The sequence below is a fragment of the Struthio camelus genome, chromosome 7 (assembly GCF_040807025.1).
Source record: "Struthio camelus isolate bStrCam1 chromosome 7, bStrCam1.hap1, whole genome shotgun sequence".
Lineage (NCBI taxonomy): Eukaryota > Metazoa > Chordata > Aves > Struthioniformes > Struthionidae > Struthio > Struthio camelus.
The window spans coordinates 20,062,404-20,082,711 of record NC_090948.1 but is presented as its reverse complement, the minus strand read 5'-3'; the positions used below and the strand labels follow the sequence as shown (position 1 = coordinate 20,082,711).

General features: G+C 34.8%; 1 protein-coding gene across 11 annotated transcripts in view; it reads left to right on the top strand.

Annotated features, from left to right (window-relative positions):
- The window catches only part of PCGF5 (polycomb group ring finger 5), a 120,082-nt gene that overhangs the window by 64,681 nt on the left and 35,093 nt on the right, over nucleotides 1–20,308 (top strand). For 4 of the 11 annotated variants that reach the window (XM_068950078.1, XM_068950079.1, XM_068950077.1 and 1 more), the window contains exons 7-10: nucleotides 112–210; nucleotides 1,826–1,915; nucleotides 3,855–3,914; nucleotides 6,252–16,659. In XM_068950078.1, the coding sequence (XP_068806179.1) occupies nucleotides 112–210; nucleotides 1,826–1,915; nucleotides 3,855–3,914; nucleotides 6,252–6,299 (297 nt within the window). In that variant the 3' untranslated portion in view covers nucleotides 6,300–16,659. Of the gene's footprint in view, nucleotides 1–111; nucleotides 211–1,825; nucleotides 1,916–3,854; nucleotides 3,915–6,251; nucleotides 16,660–20,308 lie in introns of those variants that run through there. The other 7 variants (XM_068950083.1, XM_068950081.1, XR_011142193.1 and 4 more) reach the window with 6 other exon arrangements.

Genomic DNA, 20,308 nt, shown 5'->3' with positions numbered 1-20,308 from the left:
TTACAGCTGTTCTTGCACTAAAGATTGCTTATATGCCATTTAATAGAAAGTGAGACTGCTTAGCTACAAAATTTCTGATATGGCTTTTCTGTTTTGTTCTGGTTGCTTTAGGGTTTAATGAAGAAATTCATCCGCTGTTCCACCCGAGTGACCGTGGGAACTATCAAAAAGTTTCTCAGCTTAAAATTAAAACTTCCAAGTTCTTATGAGGTACATTTGAAAGAACCATGCCTGTATTTTTTTATTCCCTTGTAAAGTATTCTATTTTTGTGAAATTGATTGACATTTAAACCTGAAGAATATTTTTTAGCCCAATCACTGAGTAATGTTCAATATTCAGAGTCGTATTTTCCAAACTTTAAATGAGAAGTGCTCACTGGAAGTCATTTTTTCACAGTAACTAAAGTTGTTAATCAAGCAGCTCTTACGGTTCTAGTAACTTCAGTTTGTTGCTCACCTTAAAGGGACAGTTTATGGTATTTTGATATAAAAATAAGTGCTTTCTCTTTCCATGTGGCTAATAACAAATGTTACTTAATAAGGGTTTTGGCCAGTAACTGCTGGGGAAAAGTAGAGATACACTAGACATGCACCAAACGATTGTGCAGTTTCATTTTCTTTATGTAATGTAATATATATTAAAAAGAAAAAAGTCCAGTAATAATGACAAAATGGGAAGCAATACCATTTGAATCTTTCAAAATGCAGATACTATTTTTCCCGCCTTCTTTGGAATTAGGTGGAATTTGATGGAAAGAGGGGAGGATCTTTGCTCCATCAGTGATTTGATCTTGGCAGAGAGCCAAGACAGTTCCCTGGGGGCAATTCCTAACATGGTGGAAGTTCTGATGCAGGATAGAGCTGGGAAGTCTGAAACTTCTGCCTCTGCTTTCCGTCTCCCCAGGGATACAGGAATTTTGGCCCCAGCACAAGTGTTTTCTTCAGCCATTTCCTTTTCCAGGACCCAGTGACTCTACAAACTGCAGGCTGCCTTTGCACAGATAGCATCCCAGCTTTGGTCAGAGGTTGGGCTGAGTTAGGTTAGGAGCACAGGTTGTTGCAGAGCTATACAGAGTTTGTCACCGTATCATGACATCCCCACTGGCTGTTTTGGTGTCATTTGGTTTTGTATTGTGTTAACTTAATCTGTCTATGGCACCTAAATGACTCATATTAGATAGTATCTGCTTACTTCAAAATTGTAACATATTTTTTTCCTCTTAACAATAGAAAAGTATTTTTGGTGTAGCAAATGAAAGAATTACCAGATATTTTCAGTGGAGGGTAAATGTAAGACCCTGTTACACAACTTCAGTGAGTCATTTTTCACAGTGAAATCATCATCTTTTTTTCCTACCTTTAGTCTTCCAGTTAATGAAGAATCGTATTTGTGTGCTCAGAAACTTGATGCATTGTCCTTGTAATTTTAAAGTATTTTTATTTATTTTGAAAAGCTGAAAATCACCATACTTTTATTTTGTATCCTTGGGATTGAAAGAGTGTTGATGTAGCAGGAAGGCCTTCAAAATACAGCATAAGTCTTTCTCTTAAATAGGTACAGTGTAGGGTGGTTTCCTACCTAATCTAGTGGATTTTCTGCGGTCCCCACCCTACTGAAAACATTAAAGTGAACAAACAAAGTGGAAGACTGCTGTAGAAAATAGTATTTTGTCAGTATGTTGTATTTTTTGATACATACATCTGATTGGATTATTGTGTCATGATAGGAGTTCTGGGGTTAATTCTCAGAGAGTCACTTAAAAGTTCATTTAGTCATGAAATTTTGTATATGTTTGTCTTACTGTTTGTTTTGTTGTGTTTTAAGCTGGATGTACTATGCAATGGAGAAATCATGGGGAAGGATCATACTATGGAATTCATCTATATGACAAGATGGAGACTAAGAGGCGAAAACGTAAATGATATTACGTTATTAACACATGACATTTAGGTAGATTTATTATTATAGAGAGTATACATGTTTTCATGGCTTGGCCCAAAATGTATTCTGTGGCCCTTCTAAAACCCTTGTATTTTAAAATGAATTTTGCATGTTTTCTGGATTTCTTATGTTAAAAGGGATCTAATGAGTGAAACATTGCAGTGAGTGTATTGTGTAGATTTTGAAACTTAAAATTAGTAAGAATACAAAGTTTACATGCGAATTCTTTTCTGAATTTTAAGTCAAGTATCTGAAAACCCAAGCATTTGCTCATTCTCTGCAAATTTCCTTTCAGTGACCCTTTGAATTACAATAATTTGAAGAATCTGCATCCAGCCATTCTTTACCAGAATCCATATTCAGAATCATTCAGTAATAAGCTGTGACACTGAAAAATTATCTTATTATTTGTTTCTCTTAATACTACATCCCTGTTTTTTAGATATATCGTGTAACAAACACTGACATCCAGATAATACTGCTAAATGAGTTGTCCTTGTTGCATGTGTATATTTTAGAATTGCAATATTTACCTTATTAAAAGATATTTCTTTCAGGTCTGATATTCAGTTTGATTTAGTAGCCCTTGTTTTGCTTTATATATTTGGCATTTTTTGTTAGAAATCATATCCTCGTTTCTTCTCCTTCTTTTATGCAATCGCTTCTTTGTTGTGGCTACTGGTTGTTCTCAACTCTTCGTTGCTTTGTGCTGTATGCAGATATGTTGCCTGTCACTACCAGTGGAGGCTACATTGGAGTGCAGCTAAGGTTAAGCACTTAACATATTTTAGCATACTAATCTGTAGTAAATTCCAGACTTTCTTCACTCTTTTTTTAAGCTTTCTGGTACTCAGAATGAAAAGCACGGGGGCATGGACAGAGAAGACACAGGGTTAAGCACACTATTGAGTTAACAATACACAAATTTCTTAAAGTTTTACTTTAATCTGAAAAAAGAGTAGATTTTGATGGCGAATTGTAGGGGTTACTTTGTATAGGCAAGTATTCTCTAAATTTGAAAGAAATACTGCACTGAAATTTGATTGATTACCAAAACTGCAATATTGCACTCTTAAGGGAGAGTTTTAATCAAAAGTAGTATTTTTCCAATAGTGCCTTGAAACCAGTTGGTGTTTGTTTGGCTTGTCATTTTATTTTGTTAGTATTGGCTGTACTTTTAGGAAATGTGGAGGCAACAACTTTAGTAATAATAGAATTCTTTCATGACATTTAATCCTGCTGCCCCTGCTTGCAAATGGACTTTTTGCAGTTGCATTGGTTTGGAAGCAATAGTAACTATCATCCAAAAAAAAACCCCTTATTTGTACTGGTTAAAATTTTCAAAAATCTTGGAACTATTATTTTTAACTCTAAATGAATATAAGACTTGACAACGCCTGATTAAATTAGTAAGCTATGTTTACATAGAAATAGTAGCATCAGGCATGTGTTGTCAGGTATCTGTCTTTTCCTTTGGGTAGTTTTAAATCACTCCCCTAAACTCAAAGACGACAAACTAAAACCTGTTTAAAAAAAAAAAAAAAAAAAAACATAGTACTGGTGATAAATCCAGTAACATCTGAGCTTCTGTGATTCTGTTTCACCTGACTGAGTTGGGTCTTCTTATAAAACAGAAATTAATTAACTTCTTTTGCATGAAGACCCAGTAAATCCATTATCTCCGTCTTTGATATTATTCACCGTGAACTTTTCCTGGCACACCTGTGGACCTTACAAGAAGTAGAGTAGTTAAAGGAGAACGTCCATTTATTCATTACAAAACTCTTTTCTTTTTTAATTAAGCAGATGGATTTTAAACTTTGCATTGGAAAATTAAAAACAATTAAATGATAAATGTATGTGTCCAGCTGTGGTTGCCTCTTATCTGATCAGAAAATCATCTCCTTCGCAGTTTCGGTGTCAGAACTGCTCATCTTCGCAAGTCTGCTCGCAGGATGGCACTTTTTATCAGGTAAGAGGCACTCACGACTGTACATATTACAGTCATTAGGGTCCTATTAGCACTTCAGTTGCAATACAACTTGTGGAGTGCTAAAACGTTATGAGGGAGGTCTGCGCATTTTCATTCATTCGGAGAAAGCTTTATTGGATGAATAAATAGAATCCACTCAAATTATCAGGTTTATGGGTTTCTTTACTTCAGGCCATTTATCTTCTTGTTTTATTGTCTAGGCTGGTTTCTGCATGAACGTGTAAGAATTATCTAACCCTTCTAATCTCATCTCTATAACTGGTAATGTCGGGCAGTTACTGGCAAGAGATCAAAACTGATGAGTGTGAATCAGAGAGACTACTTCGGTTTCATTTCTTTATGGCAATTCCAATGTTCTTTTTAATGGAGTAAAGAAATCTTAGGTTTTCTCTAACATTATATTCATTTCACTTCTTTTAAAATTAGAAATGGAGTAATGACTTATCTATAGAGTGTAGCAAACTAGAACTTCCAGAACCTGCAAGCTGAAACTGATTTCTAAATTTCACTGGACTGGGGTTCTTTTTCAACCAACTTGAAATAATGTTTCAGTCTGCTCATAGAGAATTTTGATTTGAACTAATTTCTTTTAAAGGTCATTTAAAAAATCTGAAATAGTATTCTTGATTGAGTAAAAAATTGCAATTAGTGGTAGTCACTTGCACAATGGGTTATACTTTGCAGTCATGCCTATTTAATTAATTATTAATTAAATAATAATTAATAATAATTATTCTAGCTTCTTGCATTTTATTTCTGCAGTTGATTTGTAATTTTTTTGAGTAGTCTTCAGACTTGGTTTGCAAAAAAACACTGAACCGTGTTGGTTTGCATGTTAAATTTTAAGGAGGTGATTGCTCGGTCTCTGTTTATGTGCAATTCTAGTTAGGGTTGAGTACATTTGGAGGCAATTTGTATAATCAAAGTATTAGTTTTGAAGTATGAGCAGCAACTGAAATAGCTTTTAAATCATAATATGGTAGTCATATTCTATATGAAAAATCAGAACTAAATAATTTATTATACTACAAGTATATGGTTATTAATTACATTTGCAGACTGCCCATGGTGCTCTCTGTCTTCTCTCCTAAGTGCTCCTGCTATTTTTGAATACCTCTGGCTTTTATTTTAATTTCTCTGCACTCCACTTTTTAAATCTTCAGCAAATGTGATCACATTTAATTCTGGTGGTCATTTGCTTATGACAGCATGAAAAGATCATTAACCTGTGTATGTATCTGCACGTTTTGGGCGTCACAGAAGTTCGTCTGTATTGCATTTGAAGGATGGAGTAAAATATTTGTTTTTAATTTTAACTTCTGCAGTAATTCTTGATATTTCCAAATTTACAATAAAAAGGACTTGAATTAGCTATGATTTTCTCATGGCCCTGTGGCAGAGAGGCCACTTAAACCTGTGCAGTTGCTGAGACAATAAGATTTTCCTGGCTTTTATGCCATAGCAAATGTTCAATGTCCTAGTGAAGTGAAGAGGAAAAAAACATACTTATATGCAGCTATGACAGACTGAAAAAATAACACGTTTAGTAAAACAGAACTTCCAGCAACAAGTGCCCGTACATTCCATCTCCCTTTCTGGAAACCCATGCTCAATTCCCATTCCACGCCACAATTTTGTCCAGTTCAGGGATCTGCCATTTTTTCCCCAATAATTTGCCATTGATTTGATTTGTCATTTGCTGTTTTTCCCAATAAATGCCATTTTCCCCAATAGGAGTTACTAAAATGTATCGCATTTTCTGGGAAAGTTAACCTTCATGTCTCAGAAAATTTATTGATAGCAATCTAACCTGATTTTTTTTTTTTCCAGTACAAGAGTAACCTAGCTCCCATTAACTACTGTTGAGTACTAGCGTAGCTACAGAATCCCATACATTTAAATCAAACCAAGTACATCGTTTAGGAATGGATTTTGTTTTCCAAAGTGTAAATATTTCAAAATTGCTCTTTCTCAGATACAGCAACACAGAAATAAAAGGAGTTTTTTGAGCACTCAAAGTCATGAACTACATAAGTCAGATATGGGAATTTGGTATTTGTAACAAAAAATTACAGCTGAGTTACGTAAAAATAGATTTGAAATACAGATATTTAATTGTTGAAATACATAGAATTATTTCAGTCATATAAATAAAACTGCCATATACATGTGTCATAGAGATAAGTTCTAGATATTCTTAAGACAATATTTAATTGCATTTTCTTTTTTTATGAATTACATCTTCATGTTATCTCTGTTTTTGTTGTTGTTGGGTTTTTTTGTTTTTTTGTTTTTTTTTTTTGCTTTTATTTTCAGTCTTACCCTATGGTACTTCAGTATCGACCTAGAATTGACTTCGGTTAGACCAAAGGGCCAGATCCCACTGAGATGAATCCTGCACTATTTGTTTACCCATCGACAGATTGCACAATGGATGGATGTGCCTGGATTAGGGAGACACAACCAGATTTTCAGCATGCAAATAAGGACATTGTCTTTCTTAAAACTGTCAGTTGCATCTTTGTTGTTTCTATTAGAGCAAGCCAAGTGCCATTCTGCTACTGAAGTGTGCATAAGATATTTGTGTATCTTACAAGTGTGCTGCAAGTCATAGCCAAAATCATGAAGTCTACAGTCAAGATTCAGAACCTATGGAATATTTTTGCCTGCGTGTTAGAAAAATTTTCTGGTCCTAATATTGATTACACTAGCAAAATGGCAGAGTGCTCATTCCATGTGGTGTTGCAATTTTCACATACTATTTTATTGAATATTTGTTGTTTAAATCATAGAGTACTGTACAAATAGCTAAGGATTATACCTTGAAAATATTTTGTATAGAAAATATATTTAGAAACGTGGTGATTGGGCCACTATCTTTTTCTTGATAAGCTTCTCATGGGTCCAGGTATAGCTCACTCGTGAGTGTGCAACAGTCCTTTTGCAGTGAATGAAGATCACCCTTAACAAGAAGTGTATAACATGGTAATTCCAAAAAGTAATTTTAAGTTCTCTAAATAGATTCTGCCAATCACTTAAAAGCATCACAGCCTTTGTGATTGCACTTTTCTATGATTTCCATAAAGACTGGAATTTGAGATATAGCTAAATTTGGGATATGGCTTCTGGTCAGATTAATTTCTTCTAATAAAGCCTTTGTAAAAATGAAGTTAAAAATTATTTAAATGGCTATAAAACAAAGAAATTCACTATAAAATCACAACTAGGGCAGAATTTATATGTAATTATTGCTTTTCATAATAAGCATTTCCTTTTAATGGAAATGGGTAGAGGTAAATAATATGTTAAGAAAAAACAAACATATTTCAAAATCTGTAGCTTTAATTACATTATAGATCTCTTGTGACTTTCTGCAGTTTGGAGTTAATTGTAGAGTTTTTCATTAGTTAAAGTCACATCATAAAACCAGTACCATAAAATTAGAGGTAATGAATGCAATACTGACCAAAATAATTGTTCAGGTCATTTTTTTTTCCTAAGACCTGGTAGTGCTGAATAAACAAGTGATTGTTGCCTTAGGTGTTGCAAACATAATGGTTCTAGTGTAGAATGTTTATTGAGGTTTCTGGTAACGTTGCAGGGAGCATAGTAATACGTACGTTTTCTGTAGTCTTCCGTTGTCTTTGCTCTGTTTAAAAGTCAAATGAGTTTTTAACTTTAAATTCTGTGGAGATAATTATAGTTCAGTACTTTTTTGTAATTTCTACTTAATTCACACCTCCTAATATTGTAGATAACTATTTACTTCCTTATGCCTTTTGCATACAACAAAAAGGAACCAAATTGGCTTTTCAGAAGCTATTCTAGAGAGAACTAATCATCTTTAGATAAGACGAAATGAAAATTCTAACTTTAAAACCTGGGATCAAAGTATAAAAGATAGATGCAAGGCTGTAGCTCCTTTCTAAGTTTGTGCTCATGTACATTAGTATGTTTCGGTAGGAGAAACAAGCGTGTTGTGGATAAAATCTGGCCCCTTTAATGTCAGGAGGAGTTGTAACATTGATGACTTCAGGAATCCATGTGTAGTTGGGTTAAATCCTACCACCGCACTCCAAGGCCCATATGACATGCGGAAATAAAGATGCTGTCAGTAGCAGTCTGTTTAGGAAACCTGCCATTGCAGGTCGAGGTTGCACATATTGTGCAGACACCAGTGAACCTGGGGAAGCAAAACGTTTAGGAAGCTGCTGTTCCTTACTGTAGGCATAAGGTGCTGACTGGTGCAGGCGCTCAGCTGCCCACACTGTTGGTGGGAATGGGTGCCCCTACTGGCAGCAGTAAGTGGTCACCTTTTTGCCCACCTAGTCTGTGATGTGCTACTGGACAGAAACAAGATAACTTCATGAAGGGAGGGCCCTTCTCTGCATAGTCTCTGAAGAAGAACAGGTTTTTTACAAGCAAAGAGGTCTTCCCCATGGAGCAGCTTGTAAGAGCAGAGCGTACATTCTAATTGCAAATCATTATCTTTGTTGTACACAATTGTTTTATACAGTAGAAATAGGATATTATTTGTAAATATTTACATGCACATGCAAATGACACCTTACAATTTTTATATATTTCACGTGTTTTTATATGAGAATTTTCACTGTAGCTTCGCTTGACATAAAAGGTCTGTTTCGGTTTATCACAAAACTAACGATAGTACTCTTAAGCGTAATTTCTACTTTCAGAGGACAATTTTTTTCTCAACAGTGGCATTTACTATTTCAGCAAATTTGAACAGTCTTCTTTTAAGAAAAGAAAGGAAGAACAACATGTATTATTTTTAATCCATTTTCAGTCATCTTACATGAAAGTTTGCATCCACCTAACAGGACCACCGAAATTTGACTATGAATGACAACCAATAGAAGGTTTGAATATTTAATGACCTTCTGGTTTTCCAGTTCATTAATTTGTTTTGATCAGAATTGGTAACAGTTTAACTCTTGGTCTCTTCTTGATACAACTTAAAGCTAGATTTCAGAAGGCAGATCTTCATTTTAAGCATGGAAAATACTGACAGATATGGTTTCATATTCCCGGCTGAGAATCATGGCCTTAAATGCTTTCAAATGCATATGATCTAGCCACCTACACTTTATACATATCTGGTTTGATGGCACAGTGGCTGAGTGCTATTCTAGTTTAATGATTTTCATAGCGGTGAAGTGCCAATGAAATACATATCTTAACTGGGCAGCTTGTATAACACAGGCATTACTTCTTTTTTACAGGAAATTTCTCTTCCATATATTACGTACGTGCCATGCGTCTACAGCTACGCATATTTGATTAGCCCTGTTGATTTGTTTGTGCCAATTAAAAATGTCTGAACAGCATAGGAATATGAGAATGCAAGGACAGATTCTGGTGTGCCAAAGATGGGATAAAGTGAAGTGAGTACCTGAGCATTCCATTAAAACTGCACTATATGCCCTCATAGAGCAGGAGATTAGTGTATACAGTCACACTTTCTGAATATTTCCATGACAAAGTGTCACCACTACATAGTAAGAATAGGAACATAAAATAAGTATTGCTAGAACTGTTTTTCTGCAGCTTTCCCAGTTGGCAGTACCTAGTTGCAGAGGCATAACACCTAAAAAGGTCTGTACTACTACTTAACCATGCAGTTTCTTACTCAGCAGATTTAGCGCTCTTTTTTCCCCTATAAGCCAATAATTCATATCTCCTTTTAACTCTGGGGTAACGTGTTAATGAAAGTCATAAGCAACCCTTTGCTGGGCATAGCTGTATGCTGTGTTTCTGTAGTAACAAACTGTAAGCTAGAATTTATAAGTGAGACCTTATAAAAGCTGAAATGAATTACATAATCAAGAAATGTATCTCCCATCATATATTATTACAGTGCTCGTGGCTAAGGGCTTAGTCCTATTAAAATATTCATTTTTGAGTGAAATACCAAATAAGATTACTACAATAATCTGAGAGACTCATCACCACACTAGGGATTGTTCACGTGAATGCTTCTGGGGTTTGGGCCCTAGCAGTACGCAGCACTGTAACTGTAATGTTCATAGTCAGCTAGCTTGTGGTTCATATGCAAAAGAAAAGTCCCAGTTCTTTTCTGAAAAATACTATTTTGGCTTTACTGAAAATATATACAGCAAAGTGCCTGATTGTTAATACAGAATACCTTTTAAACCTATTATTTGCATCTTGCAGGTAATATTTGCTTCTTTATTTTATCAATGGTCTTTATATTTTCCGCAAGAATATTTTGTAACCATTCTATATTTAGAAGCAATCTTTCAAATGAAACAAACGGAAAAAGAAACGTGTTTGGTCAGATTATATAAAATTGAAGGAACATATCTCTGCGGAAACTATATGATGAGAATGAGTTTTATATTGAGATGATATTTTTCTTCATGACTAACTGCGAATGCTGGATCTTGATCTTTTCTCTCTGGGCTCTAAAAATTTGACTCTACTTTCCTCTTCTGCAGTTTACAGAAGCAGTTCCAGTGTATCTGTAGGAGAAAAGATTGATCACGTTCCTTATAGGCATAAGCTAGGCTCTCATTCTCCAGCACAGAATGATGGTCCAGAGTTCTCTTCATCTCGCCTCATCTCATCTCTTCCATGTACAATTGTTAGACCTGACTTTGCAAGAGAAGTAAGCAGTTTTTCTTTCTCCACTGTTTTCTAGAATAACAAGTTATGCCATGTTTAGTCCTTTAATCCACTGAATTATGTTGTTAGATTTGTTTTTCATTCCCATATCACTGAAGACACCAAGAGGCATTCAAGCCCCGGAAAAATATGTGCAGGGCGAGGGGAGGTGTTTGCAAAAGAAGGAATATCATCCAGTGCAGGCAAGTGCTAAGTCTCACAGAAATTCTAGAAAACATGTAATTGTTCAAAGCCAGTCTTCAGTCTCAAAATGATCAATTGAGCCATGTTTAGAAAAGGGCTGGAAAAAATCCTGGCCAGTTGTATGGACTGATCAAACACGTTTTTATCCTGAAAAACACCAAAGGCGGTTAAAACTTTTGTTCCTACCCACAGCAAATATATAAACGTTATAGAGGTGCTTAGATGAAGAACTTGGTCTGACTTCTTCATGTAACTTAGGTTGAAGGCATCAGTTTGATTCCATCAAAAAATGCATTTATCAGGCAGGATATTCCACTCTAATTTTACCTTGTTCTACCTTATTTTGTTATTTACATCAGTTCAAAGATTTATTCAAGCTCCCTGTGTCCTGTAATTCTAGGTTCTTGTAAATCCTTTGTGCCCTTCCCCTACCCCCTTTTCATGCCCAACAAAAGGAAACATCAAATAGTTGTAAAGGAGAAATTGCACATGAGGAAGCAGATCATAGGTTTGGTTAGTCAGGCAATCCAGAAAAAGGGACAACTGAACAAAAAGGGACAACTGAACTTGTCTCTCACAATAGTAGTATTCAGATCTAACTTTATATTTGCTTTTTTAAGAAGATCAGAATTAAGCATGTTCAAGAAAATGAATAGTTATAAAAGAAAAGATTCATGTGATCACTTACCTGCCCTCTCAAAGGGTCATTCACTTAGGTAGAGCCTTAAAAACGTAAGATCAGGTCCCATGGAAGAACATGTGGAGTGTCCCTTAAATCTTAAGCAACCCATAAGTCTTGTAGTCTTGTAGTGTAGGAATAGTTTCATAGATAAGACTGAACATGGTGAAGATTCCACAAGCTATTAACAATATGTACAGAAGAAAGGAGAAAGGAAAAAAAAAAAAAAAAAAGGATACCAAAATGCTGTCTGTTAGGACAGGGTCTTTTAGAACAGGAGGCACACTTCAAGCAATTCCAAGAAAAACACCAGAGCATCAGTTTCCTAGATGTGAGAACAAGGAGGTGATGCGTTGGATCTCTAGTTCGTGTCTTAGCATAAGATGGCATAGTGACCATAATATCTATAAATAGACGTTAGAAAGTTAATGCTTAATGCCCCAGTAATTCATATTTTCTTTTGGGATTAACCTAAGCTGCTCTGGATTTCAGCAAAGTGTTCATGGTTCTGCATATTGAATCCTTTATAGCCAATTTGAACAAAGTAATGCTTCCACAAGGTGTTCAGCTCAAGATACTTGTTTGAGGAGGGATTGCAGTCTGCTGGAGCATGTTCCAGGATGATCACAAGGGGACTGATTCACCCTAAAGGAAACGTGAATAGCTTCCAACTGCTCATTTACCACTAGCTTTATGAAGTATGGAAGGTTTGACCTTCAGACCTCAGCTGACGCATCCTTTTGTAGGAACGTCCTCCAAAATATTACTATTATAAGATCATCATTTTTTCTTTATAATCAGATCTGGGGAGGGGGGAGGGGGGTAGGTTTTTTTTGCTTTTTTGTTTTTTTTTAACCAATACACTGCCTGTGTTATAGATCAGGAAGAAAATGTCAGATTCCAGAACAGGAACTAGATTAATGAATTTATAACTGAGAGATGCTTTCTCGCAAGGTATGCACCAGAAATCTTACAGTGACTTCTTCTGAATTCAGGTAGCTTGCTGATACAGTTGAATAAGGACATTGTTTCCTTCTCTAGTAAGCAATTTAGTACATCCATGCAGTTCTGAAGTGTGAAGTGGAAGAGCTCTATAGACTAGCGGAAAAGTCCAGGCTACTACTTGTATTTGAAGAAAGAGGCCAAGTTCTTTGAACTCGGGATGGAGGATACATTCTGGAATGAAAGATGTGTAGAGGTGGAAATTTTTGTAATTTTAACCAAAGAGAGGCATTAGTTTGAATTTGCGTGTTGATCTGAATCTTTAAACATGCTTTTGTTTGAAGTAACTTTTATGTGTGTTTTTAGCAAACGCTTCTAACAAGATTTAACAATATGTGACAGATAACAGGATGAGGTGGGCTTAAGTAGTTATTGTGTATTTCCTTTTTCCTCACAAAGATGAGTGGAAGGCAAGGTAAGAGTTAAGAGTTTGGTTGCTATGTAATATACTAAATTGCTGCAACAGTAAGACATTTGTGCTGCTAGCTAGCATTCAGAGGTTTGTATTACACATGAAGTTGTAATAAAGATGTTTATTATCAAAGTGCGAGGCACATATTTTATGATGGTATTCTATTCCTAAAATTGTGTTTTGTATTATAGCATATTGAGTAAAGTAGGCATTGTTGCTGTTGTCTGATGAATTTTGATGTGGTAAAATGAAACATGCTCCCCTTTTACTGAAAAATATAACATACTAACTGACTTACAATTACTCTTTCTTTGTTGTCAGATATTTAGTTTGTTCATTAAAAAAAAAAGGTTTTTTTTCTAAAAATAAACTATTTTTATGGATAATCTGATTGCCTAATAGTTTTAAGGGACTTATTTAATACCAAAGGTAAGCCACCCAGAAACTGCCTTGGAATAAGGCACTGACGCTTTTCTCGAGTGCCGTGGTCAACAGTTACACCTGAATCAGTCAAGCAAAAGTTCCTGGTAGTAACTGTATGTCACCAAACTAAAGGGTTAGGCACACCTAGCAGTTTCCGAAACAAAATAGATTTAAAAAAAAAAAAAAACCAAACAAACAGGACTAGCGTAAGGGTTGAGGTAACAGGTATAGAGTAGCTCTTTGAATCACAGCTAACGTCATTAAAAAAGAAAAGCACAAAGGCTTGCATTACTGATGTGTCTGCTATACCTGGCCTGTGAACTAATTTAATACTTCAGTGTGCTGTCAGTCCTGTAAACCTTCCAGAGCACAAAATATTCACCAAGCTACTTTTGGGTTTTCTAGTTGTAGTTCAGTGATATTTTGGAGGGTGGAAAGGACAGATTTGGAGGATTATGAGAAGATAATAAGTATGTTTTACAGATTTTTATAGATATTTTTTTAGCAAATGGCATTGCTGTCCAAGATGTTAGACAGAGGTTAGCAAAAAGTCAATTATTCTACTTGTTGTGCAGTATAAAGAATAATGAAATCCAGTAAATATCTTGATTTTCCTTTCCAGTGTAGTGATTAACTAAACTGGAAATTAATAGACCAGTTTAATTATTTAGCTGGCTCTGAAATATTTCATTCTAAAAAATTATTGATCTTAATTTTTTTCTCAAATATAAGCTTCTTAGAATAAACATTAAGCAATGCGTCATTTTTCCCCATATTGCAGGCTTAACTGTTATAAAGGAAAATATTTTACGGTTTTTTGTTTTTTTTTTTAATTATTGCAAAGCCTGAATTGTTAAATGTTCCAGGCTACTGAATGGATGACATATAGTTACTCTAAGTGGATTTTTTCGGATGGGGGCCTAAGTGTCCTTATATAAGCTGTGATCCAAGTTATGATAAGAAAGGAGCCCATGGTGAGCAGTAATAATGTTCTAATGCTTCCTTGCGTTTGATCAGTAGCTATCAGTTTTTAATGTAACAGCCCTCACAGTACTTAGGAGCTCTTAGGACATATTGTGATGTTATGTTGCTAATTTGTTTTAAAATATAAAATGTTTTAAGCTTTTTGTCAAAAGTGATAACATCATATTACAAATAAACCTTTTTGTGGTTGTAAAATTTAGCTTATAAATCATTCAAATTGAAGTGAAAAAAAAAAACACAGGTCATTGTTAATGACAGTCTATCCTATTAAGAATATATGTATTTTTGTAAAGGAAAAGCACTTGTAGATATGTAATCAGTCCAATATCTATCTATGTTAATGTTTTGAAAAAACAAAATGCTGCTTGGAGAATCACATATTTTTATTTTTGTGCTCAAATGCATTTTCTGTTGATTTATGGAATGTTTATTCTGTATGAAGCTCTATAGTTAGTACAGCTGGGCTAAATGCACTTCTTACCTGAACTTAATCAAGTATATCTGACTATGCTATTGTATTTTCTGTCCAGTATTGCAAAACTTAGGTTGATGGTGCTGTTTTTCATCTTTGATATTAGCTTCATCCTGCCTTATAACATTTCTACTTCATAATATTTACCATAAAAAATACTAATAATTTGTTGTGAGATTTGTACTTTAAGGTGTGTTTTAAGGTATGTTTAGTTATTCATTTGCATTTCATTATACCTATAAAATTTTTATAAAATGTTGACAAAATTTTACTTCAAATATTTAAAAACCGGTTCCCCCAGACAAAAAATTATACTAGATTAGTCAAGTTTAATATTTATTTTCCTCCTGAGGAACCTACTGCTGAGCACATGCATGGAATATGATTGCATTACTAAAGTTTTGGTTAAATGAGCATTTGTACAAAGTGTTTCTTTAATTTAGAATAACTCATTTCTTGGAATATTTTGAGGCTGTTGGAAATATCATCCTTACTGTATTTTGACTCAACACAATGAATTAACATACCTTTGAAAAAACAGTAAAACAGAATTTTGTCAAAGTACTAGCAAAGAGTGATAGCTGAATTTGTTTGTAGTTGCTCGTATATAATACTCTTTATTTCAGTGGGATTCTATGGGGTTTCGTTGAAGGGACTTAATGCTGAGTTAATGTCTTCAGATTGATCTCAGTGAAGTTTTTTTGCTTAATTATCCTTGTAACCAAGACATGAAATAAGCCAGAATTACCACTTCCACAATGAGTTTCGTATCATGTGTGACTTTTCCAGTCTCTTAATGTTATTTAAATTTAACCTTATTGTATTAACCTTATATGTTTTGAAACCTTTGAATGTTTATACTAGCAGTAGGTTCAGCGTTATAAGCTCAACGGAGTAAATACTTGCATAACTGTCAAATAGTGGGAGAATTTCACTCAGACTATGAATCTTTGTAATGCCACTATCTCATTAATACGCATGCTTTTCAAAGATCGTTAAGTGATCAATTTTTAATGTGTTTAATGATTTGAATATTGTACCTTTTTACAATGTTTTCTTAAAGTAATTTATATATGAATTCATTGGGGGCTTAACATCTCAGGGTGCACAAAGTAGCATTTAAAATCTTAAATCCATTTGAGCTAAAAATAGAACATACATATGTTGCAGTCTTGTTTTTTTTTTTATTATTTGTTGTGTTTCATAGAGTTTAAACCAGCACTCTAAATTCCACCCAGTTCTGCCAAAGGAATATTTTTTTCACCTGTATTAAAATCCTTAAAAATTGAGTGTGGCCCTGGAAAGAATGAGAAACCTATAACTGAGTTAGGACTAGTGAGCAATTCTGCAATTAAGTCAGTGAAGTGCCAGTATTAGTTTTCATTTTAGAAAAACCCCTTGGTACTGCATTTTGGTGCGAAGTGAAGTGAGCCTGTTTGAAGTTGCATCTATATCTGCAAACAGGATTTATTTTAGAACAGGAGCTCATGTGAACCCAGTAAATGGACCTTTTAGGGTCTTGTGTACCAAATATATTTGATATGTAATGATATTTCTAATTACGTAACTATCTATATGGTTCAGTACAAGTGATGTTAAACTGAGTGTTTCATGCTAATGTCAAGAATGTTCACAGCACCTTTGTAACTGTTGATAAGAAGTTATCATTTGGTATGATCCATATGCTGCAAGATGCCTCTAGCCCAGTTGGATTAATCATATGAATCTAGATGAGCAAGAAGTATAACTAATCTGCTTACTAGCACTGAATTGCTCCTTTCTCAAAGCAATAAATATATTCATGTGGTAACATCTGTTGTGCAGCCTACAATACAAGTTGTTTTGTTGCATTGTTTCTATATAATTTATTTTGTGCAATAAAAAAATCTCTGGTTTTACCTGACTTTTCTCTAGTTTGTAATAATATTTGAATTGTCACATTTACTAGCTTTAGGTCTTACCATGCAAGCATACTATCAGCTCACAGAAATGCAGATTAGAGAATAGAATGCAATAATATTATGCCTTATAGAGTAATCAGAATGTACTTACGTGGCCTAATTTTGCTCTCGTTAGCATCATAGGGAGTTGTTACCATTGATTTACATGAGCACAAAGGCCTACCTCGCACTAAAGTTGACTGGATTTGGCATCCTCATCTGTAAAATATAATCAGGTACATTGGTTATATATACATACAGTGTGACTGTGTGTTTGGGGCTTTTTTAAAATGTCCACTTCAGTGCTTTACAATCTCGCAGAGCTTCTGCCACAATCTTTCTAAATCTAATTTTACTGCTTTTTATCATGTCAGATTTTTTTCCTTTTCTCTATCCTTTTAATGTTTTTTTTTCAGAGTTAATATGGCTCAGTGATATTTATTATTCTGTGTATTTACCTTCTGATTACCGTTTATTATGGTTTTTTGTTTTTTTAACTCCAAGGTAATGCAAAATAAATATGCATGCAAATTGGAAGCCAGAGGATATCCTTGTAAATGAGCCATTCGTGTGAATGAACAGTCATAGTACTATATACTGAGTCATTGCACAGAGAGCTGCTACTCAAGAAAACTCGTACTTAGATTTTTATCTGACGTGCTATTGTGAAACTTGTAGTACCACCAGGTGGAATCTCAGATACCGGGTGGAACCTCAGATGTGGTTCAGATCGGTAAGTCATAGAAATGATTGCTGATCAAACTAAAGTGGGACAGAGTATTTTGCATCCTCTTGTAAAATTCTTTTAGATGTTTGCAGAAGATAACTGTTTCTGAACATAAAATGTGAAGACATACATAGCATTTTGTAATATGTACATATGATTAAATGGAACAAGTTTTCCATATCTGGTTTGGATTTGTTAGTAATCTTACAGTTTGTTGATACATAGGCAAAGAGCAGTTATGTGATAACATCTGTTGCGATAACCTGTGCTGGAGAAAAAGAGCAGCCTCACTAGCTTTCTTTTGAACCTATTTTCATGTTGGATATGGGACCTCCAAATTTTTGAAATGTGTGATTCAGTTTTGACAAAGGTCATAGACTGCTACTATTTTTCCTTCTTCTTCTAAAAGTGTTCTTGAGACTTTGGGTCACTCAGTAGAAAAAAAAATCATACTTAATGCTTATACAAGTTAGAAGAATTATTCTTTATGAAATACAAATTTGTTGAATCCTATTCACCTGCAAAATTCTGCTCTGAAGCAGGGAGAAATGCTTCCCCAAGCAAGATTTCCACAAAAATGTTGATTAAATTATTTAAAATTGTACATTGTTTCAGGCAGCTGAAAAGAGAATCATTATGGGAAAAACCGTGCATGCAACTAGTAATGTATCCATGATCAGTCATAAACCCTGATTATGTTTTATTGAAGGAGGAATCTAAGTCCTTCCTAAAGCCAGAGCTGCAGGAAGGTGGTATGCATACAGCTATTTACATCAAGGACACAGCATATGAATTTCCCTAGTAGTAGAACTGCGGTTGAAATTGCTTTATATCCTGATTTTTTTTTAACTTTTATTCTAGAGGAGAATGTGCAACGCAACACTACTATAGGAGAGAGTAATTTTTATCATACTTTTTTTTTCTTTCAAAAGAAAAAGGATTTAGTAATCTAGATTTCATTAAAGAAACAGAAATTTGCTGGCAGTCTGTAATATGAGCACCTCATTCCAGTGGCAGACTTCCAACATCTTCATTTGGAAAGACTGCTGCATTCATAATTCATAAAAACATTGGCATCTATCCCATTAAACTAGCACAGGAAGAGAAAACATTCTTATACTCAAAAACATTCTGTCCATCTTTTCTAAACTATTTATGGGTGAAGTAAGTGCACTTATAGATATGGAAAATAGTTACAATAATGAACCTACTCTTAGAAAGAAAAAGGTTGTGCTTGATACAAGTGTGCTCAGAAATTGTAAATTCCTTAGATTTAATTTTATCCTGTGATGACTGAAGATGTGCAACCTGTATGTGTAAGTGCCTCTGCAGACTTCCAGTCATGCTGTCAGTAGCCTCTACAGATTTGATCGTTATAGTACATCTGTAGAACTGGCAGATCTTGTTACTAGCTAATATTTTTCATTTGTTTTCTCTGCTCCTGTGCCCATGTGTTTCTGAAAGTGGTAGGATTTTTGTCTTGAGTACTTACAAAAAGACATTTTATTACCATGCTTCTCCCTCTGAACTACTATAGCAAGTGGTGCAGATGGAAAGAGAGTGCTCTGTGTCTGCTTCTCTTTGTGTCCTTATGCTGCAGCCAGCATCAAGATTACTCAGTACCTCAGAAGGCAGTCTCGGGAGTTTCACTCTTGCCCCTGTGCTTTGCTGGTTTATGATGCTGAATTTGTAAACCACCTTATTGCTCATGAAGAACTTGCAGCAGGAAAATATCTTTGAAGAGCAAAGCTAATGATGTCTTCTAGGGCAGATAATGCATGACTCATTTTAAGAAATAAATGATTTACTTGTGATATAAGGGGCTACTGACCTTATTTCACAGGACTGGCAAAATTCAGCACTGTAACATGAATCTGGTCCATGTGAACAATTTGACTGTCATCAGCCTAGATGTAAAAGAATTTTATCATTGCAAAAATGAAAACTACATTTAAGAAGTGCTAGTCTAGATTAAAATCATGTTTCCTCCTATTTATTATAAAATCTGCTGTATTGCATTGTATATAGATTACGCCTTGGATTTTATCCAAGTTCCATCGATTTTTCTCTGCTACAGCATCAAAAGCTGGCTATCTGGGCAGCATTAATTTTCTCTAAGTTCTGGAATGCATTTGAATCTCTTACAATAAGAGGTGCACTTTCAATAGGTTCCCCTTCAAACAAACAGCATCTGAATAGTGCCTGTAAGTTGATATGTATGCTATCTTCATCTCCAGCGTTGATCATCGCATTCTAATGTTAAACAGCAATTTCATGGACTCCCGTCTAGAGCCCTCCTCTTTCTGCAAATATTCAGCTAAGATTATCGTTCTCTAGTAACGAAAACCCCTGGAACAGGAAAAGGAGGATGGACCTGTACTGGTAAACAGTCTTCTGTCGCTTGCAGCGCTTGGCCTCCTTTTCATGCTTTGTGGATTGCCAAGCTTTCTTTTTGGAAAGGGCACTTCGAGAGTACCTGTGCTTTGTTGCTTGTCAATTTTTGAATTATTCCTATTTTGAAGAGGACTGTGGCTAATACTTTTAAACGGTGGATGTGTAGGTGCGTCTTCAGAGAATTGCCTATCCAATTTGACTTTTTTATTTATTCATAGATTAAAATCAAAAATATTTGGTCATGGTGACAGGCTAAGTGGAAATTTGTATTAATATAAAAATAAATAAATGACTAATGCTGTAGCTTATTTAAAGAAGTAAGTTACACTGTGAAGGATAAGACATGCACTGTTCTTACTTTCAGCCAAAGCCAGCTGTGATTTAGTTTCCTTTCTTGCTGGGAAAAACACAGAGAATTATGTTGCAATATAATCACAACGTGAAAGAAGTGTTATGTAGGTGCTTGATCCTGTAAACAGGCATGTGCTGAG